The sequence below is a fragment of the Silurus meridionalis genome, chromosome 11 (assembly GCF_014805685.1).
Source record: "Silurus meridionalis isolate SWU-2019-XX chromosome 11, ASM1480568v1, whole genome shotgun sequence".
Lineage (NCBI taxonomy): Eukaryota > Metazoa > Chordata > Actinopteri > Siluriformes > Siluridae > Silurus > Silurus meridionalis.
This window is the reverse complement of record NC_060894.1, coordinates 654719-665000: the sequence shown is the minus strand read 5'-3', so window position 1 is coordinate 665000 and position 10282 is coordinate 654719. Positions and strand designations below refer to the sequence as shown.

Below are 10282 nucleotides of genomic sequence, written 5' to 3'. Positions count from 1 at the left end.
TCATTTGCTTATGTGTTCATGTCTGTGTTGGTGTGTGAGTGGGTGTGATTTCCATCTTTGCTTTAATACAAGGTGAACCCGTGATCACCTCTCAGTCATGTGGCCTGTCGGTTAGCTCCGCCTACCTCATTAGTATTCAGGTGTTCTAAACATTAAACATTAAGAAAATACATTTGAACAAAGTTAAAAGTAAACATCAACCTACTGTTTCACATAACCTTTAATCTACATTATACCCTAATCAGTCTGAACGCTGAACTGTGATTGGCTGGAAGTTCAGGTGTGAATAGTGGATTGTGATTGGCTGGAAGTTCAGGTGTGAATAGTGCATTGTGATTGGCTGGAAATTCAGGTGTGAATAGTGCATTGTGATTGGCTGGAAGTTCAGGTGTGAATAGTGGATTGTGATTGGTTGGAAGTTCAGGTGTGAATAGTGGATTGTGATTGGTTGGAAGTTCAGGTGTGAATAGTGCATTGTGATTGGCTGGAAGTTCAGGTGTGAATAGTGCATTGTGATTGGCTGGAAGTTCAGGTGTGAATAGTGGATTGTGATTGGCTGGAAGTTCAGGTGTGAGTTCAGAGTTAAATCACTGCTTATAAACACCTGTAACCATAGTAACATCCAGTTCCAGTTCCATCCAGAGTGAGACGGTGATTATACACATTTCCTAATGACCTCACTGATCTCCATGGAGGATTCCTGCGTGTGGTGAAACTTCTATAGTGAATACGGGAATTTTCATCAATGGCCCGAGGCAGAAGATTAATTTGAATACGAGGTGAAGACAAAAATGTTCAAATAAAAATGTAAATAAATGTAATCTTCTGGCACCACTTTATCTGTGTGTGGGATTCAGAGCAGCAGAATTGGAGCTGTAACGAGGCGAATATAAAATGCGTAATGAAAAATAAGGCGTTAGTTCGATCCGTTTGATCAGTTTCGTTCTGCAAACATCAATAACAGCTTTAATTCCTCAGTTCTGCAACATGATCATGGTATAAGGTGATCATCCACGACTAGGTGTGAGACCTTACACCATTATAATGCTCTCCACTTTACCTCTGGACCTTCATCACCTCCACATCACCCTGTAACACCTCACACCTCCACCAGGAGCATCTTATCTTATATACACAACCCTACAACTGGTCAGTAGTTGCAGGAAAATGTGTGAGTGTGTGTGTGTGTGTGTGTTCACCTCGGCTCCGAGGGCCCACGCAGCCAGGACGTGACGGCAGGCGTTCAGCTTCGCTGGCTTCATCTTGGAGTCACAGGAGCCGCTGTACTCAGGAACGAAATCCATACGAGGAGAACATTCAAACACTTCCATGTGATGAACCATGGCCTCATTTCCTGAGCTCACCACTGCCTCGTACTGCTCACACACACACACACACACACACACACACACACACACACACACACACACACTAATTAACAGTCATTGTAGTCATCTCTCTCTTCAGCAGATGATCTCAGCTCCACTGCTCCTGCTCCAGTTTCCCCTCTGGTTTATACGGAGATTCATCTGCTTTTTTTACAGGATTTACAGCTTTAAAGTAATTTTTTTTTTTACAGGATTTCCGGCTTTTATTTATTAAGTGCTCTAACAGACAATGTTGATTTCTTTCATAAAACACACACGCACACACACATATACACAAATTATTAAAGTATTAAAGTATTGGGACACAAAGCTGGATGCAGTTGCATACAATTTTGCCTTCACTTAAACTAGAAGACCCAAAACCTGTTCCAATCTTCTTGTGCACAAAGCTTCATGAAGATCTGCTTTACATTCGTTGAAAGTTGTAAAAGATCTCCTGCTATAGGGCTCCAACTCTATTTATCATAAATGAACGTGAACGCTGACTGCACCCCAGGAACCTTCTCACCTTCTAACCTCCATCAGTACCTGACTTTAATACCAGCCTTGAAGCTTAATGAATCTCCACAAAACCTGGTGGAACATCTTTCTAGAAGAGTGGAGCTCATTATAACAACAAGTGGAGACTAAATGTTTAAAAAGAAGTCCACAAACTTGATGTTTGGTGATCAACTGAATGACTGGTGACTTTAAAAACATCTGGATCACATCCTTACATCTGTACACGTCGCAGAAATCTTAACTTGAAATAAACATCAGCAGAATAGCAGTGTTTTTTTTTCATTGGGGTAAAAACATCAACCCTAAATTTATAGAATATAACAATTATGTAAAAGAAATTTGGAAAGATTGATGAAGGACTGAGATCTTGGAGACAATGAAGCACTCGTCTTATTTTCCACGTTTTTCCGCTGCCTGTCCCCTGAGATACAGGCGAGTAAATTACACGTCTAATTTATTTCTATTGCTTCTGCTGGCGGTCGATTGGAGAGGATAATAATTATAAACCCTCGGGTGCGCTGTGAATAGAACACAGATATCAGGACGTGAAGCTGTCGCAAATTCACCCTCGTGTCCTTCACTGTAGGACGAGGAATCCATAATCCTGACTTTATAAACTCAGATTACTGGGATTCTGTTCTGACTGTCACTGATTCATAGAAACGTGGATGTAGTGTTCTTTGGGGTTACCATGACGATGTGGTTTTTGGGCATGTTAGGGGGTAGTTGGTACATGTAGCACCAGTAGGTGGTCTCTTGATCAGGTATAACCACGTTTGGGGCCAGAACCTCGAGCGATCGCACGTCCTGGGGGAGAGAGGGATTGGGCGTGTCAGGGCGCAGCAGGAGGATTCGCTGAACACCAGGGTGAAGGCGGGACACGTTGAGCTGATGGAGCGAGCGGATTGGCTGGTCGAGTATGCTGTAGATCAGGTGAACCGTTCCTTCCTGTCAATCAGAGAAGAGTCTGAATTAGGATTTTGTGAATGCTTATCGCATAATATGTTTCCATTTCCTTCTAAACTGTATGGCTGATTACATGTCATGTGACCTTTTTATATGCATTTATCAAAAGGTTATTAATTGATTTCATTCATTTAAATTATTAGCATAAATTATATTATTATATTATAAGCATACATTGCTTTTATGTCTATTTAGTGGAAATATTATGGAAAGTATTAAACACTGTGTGTGTGTGTGTGTGTGTGTGTGTGTGTGTGTGTGTGTGTGTGTGTGTGTGTGTGTGAACACTTCAGTGCCTCGATAATGTAGTCATGGGGATCGCAGGTACTGAAAGATCTCCTGAAGAGCACAGAAAAGCCTTCCGGAGTGTTCCGTGCATCCAGCAGCTCATAATCCTGCTGACTGTCTAAAGTTACACGGCCTTCATCATCACTCCAAGCATCCTGTACACACACACACACACACACACACACACACACACAGATTATATATATATATATATATATATATATATATATATATATATATATATATATATATAAAATGTCACAGCGTAATTTTATACAATTTCACTTTAATTTTTATATCAGCACATGGACACTTTAATGATAATCACAATCACACTGGGTCACTTTAATCTGTACTTCTGTCAATATCTGTCATCCACATCCATCCATCCTTCTGTTCAATTCATATATATATATATATATATATATATATATATATATATATATATATATATAGAGAGAGAGAGAGAGAGAGAGAGAGAGAGAGAGAGACACACATGAAGGACGTTCAAGGTCAGTGCTACTGATGGTATCAGACAGCCACAAAGCTTGTCACCTGGTCAAATCTGACATGTCTGATGGAGAACTACTGATCACATTTAAAAGGTCACATGACCATAACTCCACCCCTTTCACATTGATAATCTACTCTCAACTGAAAAAGGGAAGAGCATACAACCAAATACACACACACACACACACACACACACACACACACACACACACACACACACACACACACACACATACCGAAAACCAGGGACTTAAACCCTGTAGAGAGCTTTTAATTGGACAAACACAAAACTAGTACAGTACAAGTCATTATAAAATAGACCTAAACTATTTAGATCTTAGATTTTTTACTGTTCTGGTGTCAATAAGACTGAAAAAGAAGATAGAAAAATGTCAATTGTGATGATTTGAAGGAGAAGTATAAACAGAGAGATGAACAAACACAAACACAAACACAAACACAAACACAAACATGAACATGAACATGGTGTTGCAGCTTTAACCTGACAGTACATAATGGCATTTTCAGGACAGACTGGCCTCCTTTCAGGCTGTCTGTGTGTGTGTGTGTGTGTGTGTGTGTGTGTGTGTGTGTGTGTGTGTGTGTGTGTGTGTGTGTGGGTGTGTGGGTTGGACAGCGTGACTAGGCGGAATGAGCGGAGGCTGAAATTAAATTGAGCCACTCGGATGCACGTACACACACACACACACACACACACACACACACACACACACACACACACAATCATGAATAAATGAAAAACACTCAAAACATCACTATGGACCTTTTTTTAAATTTGTTTTAATCACACGTTTTGAACTTGGATTAAAGACGTGACCTTGGTATTAATAAACAGAGAAATTTCTGATATCGGAGGGTTGCCAGGTTTGTACACTTTCCATCTGTTTTAATTATTTTTTTAAAGCTGTTTTTTAATGGAAATATTATAAAGATAAAATAATAATAATAATAATAATAATAATAATAATAATAATAATAATAATAATAATAATAATAATAGTGTATGTGGCCTGTGATAGTAAATGAAATGTAGCGAAAGTATGGATGTAGGAGAAATAATAATAAATTACAGGATTAATGTGTTTGTTTTGAATCATGAGATTGTTTAATTTATTTAGGTTTTATTTACAATAATATAATATAATATAATATAATATAATATAATATAATATAATATAATATAATATAATATAATATAATATAATATTATTTGACAACATTTGGCTTTTCATCAAAAACATTTAATTTTAAACTATTTATTTATGTATTTTAAATGTATAAGATGTAAATCCACTCTGTTCCTTTGTGCTGATTTTTTCCTAATAAATTTCAACTTTTTTCTAACACTAGATGAAAAAAGTTCTTTAAATGGTTTTAGGAACCTTTCATGCAGGGATCTACACAAAAACCTGTTCCTAAAGAACCTCTGCATTAACCTGTAACTGACTAATTATTATTTAGCCCTGCACACGCACACGCACACACACACACACACACACACACACACACACACACACACACACACACACACACACATATTTGCTCTCACCCCGAAGTAGGACTTGTGCCCATCGTTCCACAAAAGCACCAGGTCGGCGTTAGTGGGTTCCCCGCGGTCCGACATGCCGAGGAGAAGACCGTAGGGCAACTCCTTGACCCGGAGCTCCATGTACACCTCCTGTTTGGAGTAACTGATGTTCCAACAAAGCTCCAGCTGCCCAGCAGGATCCAGCGGAACATGATAGGATAAGGAAGGTCTCGAGGAACCATCTGGAGACGGAGACAAAGTTGGAAATGATGAAAATGGGGATGAGGCATGGTACGGGGCAACCAGGAGAACCACCAACGCAGCAAGCAGGATCACGTAGATCAGCGTGACGTCCTGCAGACGCAGGTCCTTGTTTAAGAGACGCATCACTCCTTCCTAAAAGTTATACAAGATTCAGGAACTTCTGAAAGATGATTTGGGATGTTTCAAACACTTTCCTCAGGGTTTCTAAAAAGAAATGTGTTCTCCAAATGTAGCCAACATTAATACTGAAGGTCTTCTATGCGTCTTCTGAGTGATTGTCCTTCTGTCCACTTGTGGATCAGCTCTGGATCTGCACATCCTCGCTCTCTCTCCTCCCCAGGCTTGGGCTTTTTAAGAGCACGACCCAGTGACAGGCTCTACTTTATTCCCGCTAATTATGTTAGTTCTGGTTAACCAAAATCCAATTGCTTATTTCGCCTCAAGCCAAACTTGTCTCTTTCCTCTCTTTTATTTTTTTTTTCTTTCTAAAACAAAACATCTGCTTCCACCAGACACGCACAAAGCTCTAGATTTTTGGTTCAATTCTAAATCACAGATACTGGAACTGGACTTATGTTTAATGAGCTGATTGTCATAAAATCCTTCTCATAAACCAACCACCAGGCGTCTGTTACACCACAATGGCTGTTTTATTGCTATTAAGGTCTGTGGTTTCACACAGGAAACTGGAGAACATTAGAATCCTTGTGGTGACCTTAAATCAGAGGAACCTGTTCTAAAGTTTAAACTGCACAATAAAATACTATGAGACCTTTTAAACACGATGCTCCTGAAAGCTAAAGGACGCTCATCACTGGATGAAGATGTATGTGATGAGTAAGCGCTTTATTTTTTACGTCTGTATTTTGTTGGCCATCATCGTTCCAGAGATTTTTACGTTCTTGGCAGGTTATTGGCTCTTGGTAGAGGATTCAACAGAACATCAGAAGATGCTTCAGGAGACCCTGGTACTCGCCTTATAAGAAAGTAAAAGAGTATGAGAACAGAAGCGTGTTGAAGAAAACAGAGTGAGTGTGGTTGTGTGCTGACGGCCCGAAGGCACCGTGAAACACAGGTCCAGCTGCTGATGGTTTCATTTCAATCAGGGAAACATGGACACCTAGTTTATGAGTGAGGAGAAGAAGGAGGAGGGGACCAAAAGGTTATCTAGGTCCCTAGGGCTATAGAGTGTGCTGCAGAAATAGAGAGAGACAAAGAAAGAGAAAAATGGATGGATGGATGGATGGAGGAGGGGAGAGATGGAGAGAAACACTGGAGCAGAGCCTGCTAATAAAATAAAGGCCTGAGGCAGAAGTGAGACGTGACGACTTCTCAGGTTTAGGACAATTCTCAAACAGGAACCTTTTATGTGTGTGTGTGTGTGTGTGTGAGTGTGTGTGTGTGTGTGGATATGGTGAGAAGAATAAAGGTTTATGTGACGTTTAAAGAAGGAGTCTCCAGTTTCGATGCTCTGTAACAGGCCGAGGTAAAGCTTCACATTTACAGCCTTCAGCAGATGAATTCATTCAGAGCAACAGCTTAAACTCTGTTTTATTATATATATATTTTAATATAAACAAAAACAAAAAAGGGGAAAAGTGTTAGTTTAAGTGTTTATTAACTTATTAACTGAGGGACAGAGGGACAGAGGGAGACCCAGACGAGGACGTGGATGTTTATAGCTGCTATAAAAAAGGACTACTATATCACAATCCTCTACCTTTGCACTTATTTGGGATAAATGATCACTTTACACATCCTGCAAATTATAATGCTTTTATCTGAATAAATTACCATATGACTTTATTTTCCTCATTTTTATGTTTCACATTATTATAACATCAGCACACTATAAAAATATCATGTGTCGATTTTTGATAAATTTTATGTTTTTGCTTTTGACAAATGGTATAAAACATGACATTTTATAGTTTTAATGCTTTATATATTTTTTTTTCCACAAAAAACAAAATTAATTAAATTAAAATTAAATCCCAGCCACACCAAGCTGCCAGTCCTGAGCCCATGAGAAAGGCTCTTAACCAGAGAGCAGCTCAGTTGTATGAAAAAGAAGAATGTAAGTGTCTCTGAATAAGTGCATCTGCTAAATGCTATAACTGTAAATGTTTCTAGTCACTAAAAGTCATTTAAAACCCAAAGACTACATTCAACCCAAACATCTGGAACTGTGCTTCTCCTATTCGCTACCAATCCGGTACCAAAAGTTCCAGTGAGCTGGTTTTGGTACCTTCTGAAGTTTGGTATGATGCTACATAACATACTAAGTGTGTTTGAGAAGCATGTCCTTAAACAAACCCAGGCTGTCCTCAGAGTTTGGAGATGAACAGAGATGAAGTGAGCAGTGGAGAGGAAACGCCAACAGGAAGTCATGATGAGGAGCACAGAGCAGTTCCTCTGTTTACAGGTTTTACACTCGACGCCTTCACACACTTTATAGCCAGAAAGAAAAAGACAAGAAGCAGAGTCACACTGCCCTGAGGCTCACACTGACATTATCCAGCCTAGAGACACACACACACACACACACACACACACACACACACACACACAGTCTATTTATATATCCATGTAAAATCTAGCACTTTTTCCACACAAAATACACTTATTAACCGTGAGTATGAGTCACCGGGACGGGGAGTGATCACATCCCACTGCATGGCTCATTCATTATCTCCTCTGAATGATGGCATCACTTGTTGTTTTTAAAGTAAACCCATATTATTGCGACCCACGTTAGTCATCATACTGGTCAGTCACGCTAGTCATCACGCTAGTCATCACACGCTAGTCATCACGCTAGTCATCACACGCTAGTCATCACGCTAGTCATCACGCTAGTCATCACGCTAGTCATCACGCTAGTCATCACGCTAGTCATCACACGCTAGTCATCACGCTAGTCATCATGCTAGTTATGAGAAAATGAAGGCGTTCAGTAAGTCTTACACAAAAAGCAGGATGATGGAGAGATGAATGAAAGAACAAGAATGAGAGAAATGGTCTCCTTTCCGCTTGTCCTTCACAATCTATGAATAATTCCCTGTTCTCTCTTTGCTATCTTCTCTCATCTTTTCTTAATCTCTCTGTCCTTTTTCTCTCTTCTACTCCATCTGTCCTTCCTTCCGTTTCCTCTACCCTTCTTCTACTCTCCACTCTTCTCTTTCCTTACTTTAGTCCTCTTTCATCACTTCTCTCTCCTTCACTCTTTCCTTCTTCTTCTAACTTCTACTTCCTCTCCTCTCTCCTCTTCTCTCCTCCTCCTTCCCTTTTCTCTTTCATCTCTCTTCTCTTCTCACTCATCTCCTCCTGTCTCCTCTGTCATATCTTTGCTCTCTTCCCACCTTCTAATCTCCTCCTCCATCACCTCCTTCTCCTCTCTTCTCTCTGTTACTACTTCCTCTCATTTATCTTTTGTCTTTACTTCCTCTTCCTCCATTTTCTCCTTTCTTCCTTCCCTATCTTTATCTCTTCTCTCACTTCCTTTCTAACTTTCATCTAGACTTTTCCTCTCTCTTCTCTCACCTCCTTCCTCTCTCTACTGTTCTTTCCTCCTTTATTCTCTCTTCTCTACTGTTCTCTTCCTCCTTTATTCTCTCTTCTCTACTGTTCTCTTTCCTCCTTTATTCTCTCTTTCTCTACTGTTCTCTTTCCTCCTTTATTCTCTTTCTCTACTGTTCTCCTTCCTCCTTTATTCTCTCTTTCTACTGTTCTCCTTCCTCCTTTATTCTCTCTTTCTCTACTGTTCTCTTTCCTCCTTTATTCTCTCTTTCTCTACTGTTCTCCTTCCTCCTTTATTCTCTCTTTCTCTACTGTTCTCTTCCTCCTTTATTCTCTCTTTCTCTACTGTTCTCTTCCTCCTTTATTCTCTCTTTCTCTACTGTTCTCTTTCCTCCTTTATTCTCTCTTTCTACTGTTCTCCTTCCTCCTTTATTCTCTCTTTCTCTACTGTTCTCTTCCTCCTTTATTCTCTCTTTCTCTACTGTTCTCTTCCTCCTTTATTCTCTCTTTCTCTACTGTTCTCCTTCCTCCTTTGTTCTCCTTCCTCCTTTATTCTCTCTTTCTCTACTGTTCTCCTTCCTCCTTTGTTCTCCTTCCTCCTTTATTCTCTCTTTCTCTACTGTTCTCCTTCCTCCTTTATTCTCTCTTTCTCTACTGTCTCCTTCTTCATATCTCCTGTAATTGATGCAGCCACTTAAGTTTTTTAAATATTTTTTAAAGAAACCTGTGTGTCTGCCCTCTGCGCTAGTCATCATGGTGGGTATGAGAAAAAGAGCAGGTGTTGGGTTGAGAGTAAAGTCTTACGCACAGGGCAGGTTGATGGAGGGATGAACGGAAGGACTGGAGAGAGAGAAATAGCCTCACTTCCATCTATCTTCCTCCGTCCATGAATAATTCAGAGCCGTGTCACTACCACACGGGCCAATCTCAGCTCCGTACTATTTGTGGGGTTAATAATTGATGCGATAGAAAAACAGCTTTTCACTTTTATTTCCACTTCTCTTCTTCCCCTCTGGATGAGTCAGAGAGTGAAGAGGAGAGAAAAAAAAGGAATAGATGGAAAAAAGGAAGGAATTGTCGTAGGAGAGAGAAACAGATGGAAAGATCAAGATTTATGAGGAAACAGAAAAAGACGAGCAGATGTGAAATTAGAAACGCAAGAAATACGGAGAAAGAGGGAGATTTAAAAAAAGACTGAAAGAGGATGAGAAGGAAGGAAGGATAAAGAGATGACATAAAAAAGCATGTTGGGGGATGAGTAAATAAAGTAAAACGTGGGAAGCAAAAACATGGA

At 39.8% G+C, this 10282-nt stretch overlaps 1 protein-coding gene across 1 annotated transcript in view; it reads right to left on the bottom strand.

Moving 5' to 3' along the window:
* Positions 1-5796, bottom strand: part of dbh (dopamine beta-hydroxylase (dopamine beta-monooxygenase)) — a 14607-nt gene extending 8811 nt beyond the window's left edge. The window contains exons 1-4 of the mRNA XM_046860869.1: positions 5227-5796; positions 3152-3298; positions 2580-2837; positions 1200-1376 (exon numbers count right to left, since the gene is read on the bottom strand). Coding sequence (XP_046716825.1) covers positions 1200-1376; positions 2580-2837; positions 3152-3298; positions 5227-5592 — 948 coding nt within the window. The 5' untranslated portion in view covers positions 5593-5796. The remainder of the gene's footprint in view (positions 1-1199; positions 1377-2579; positions 2838-3151; positions 3299-5226) is intronic.
* Positions 5797-10282: the final 4486 nt, after the last annotated feature.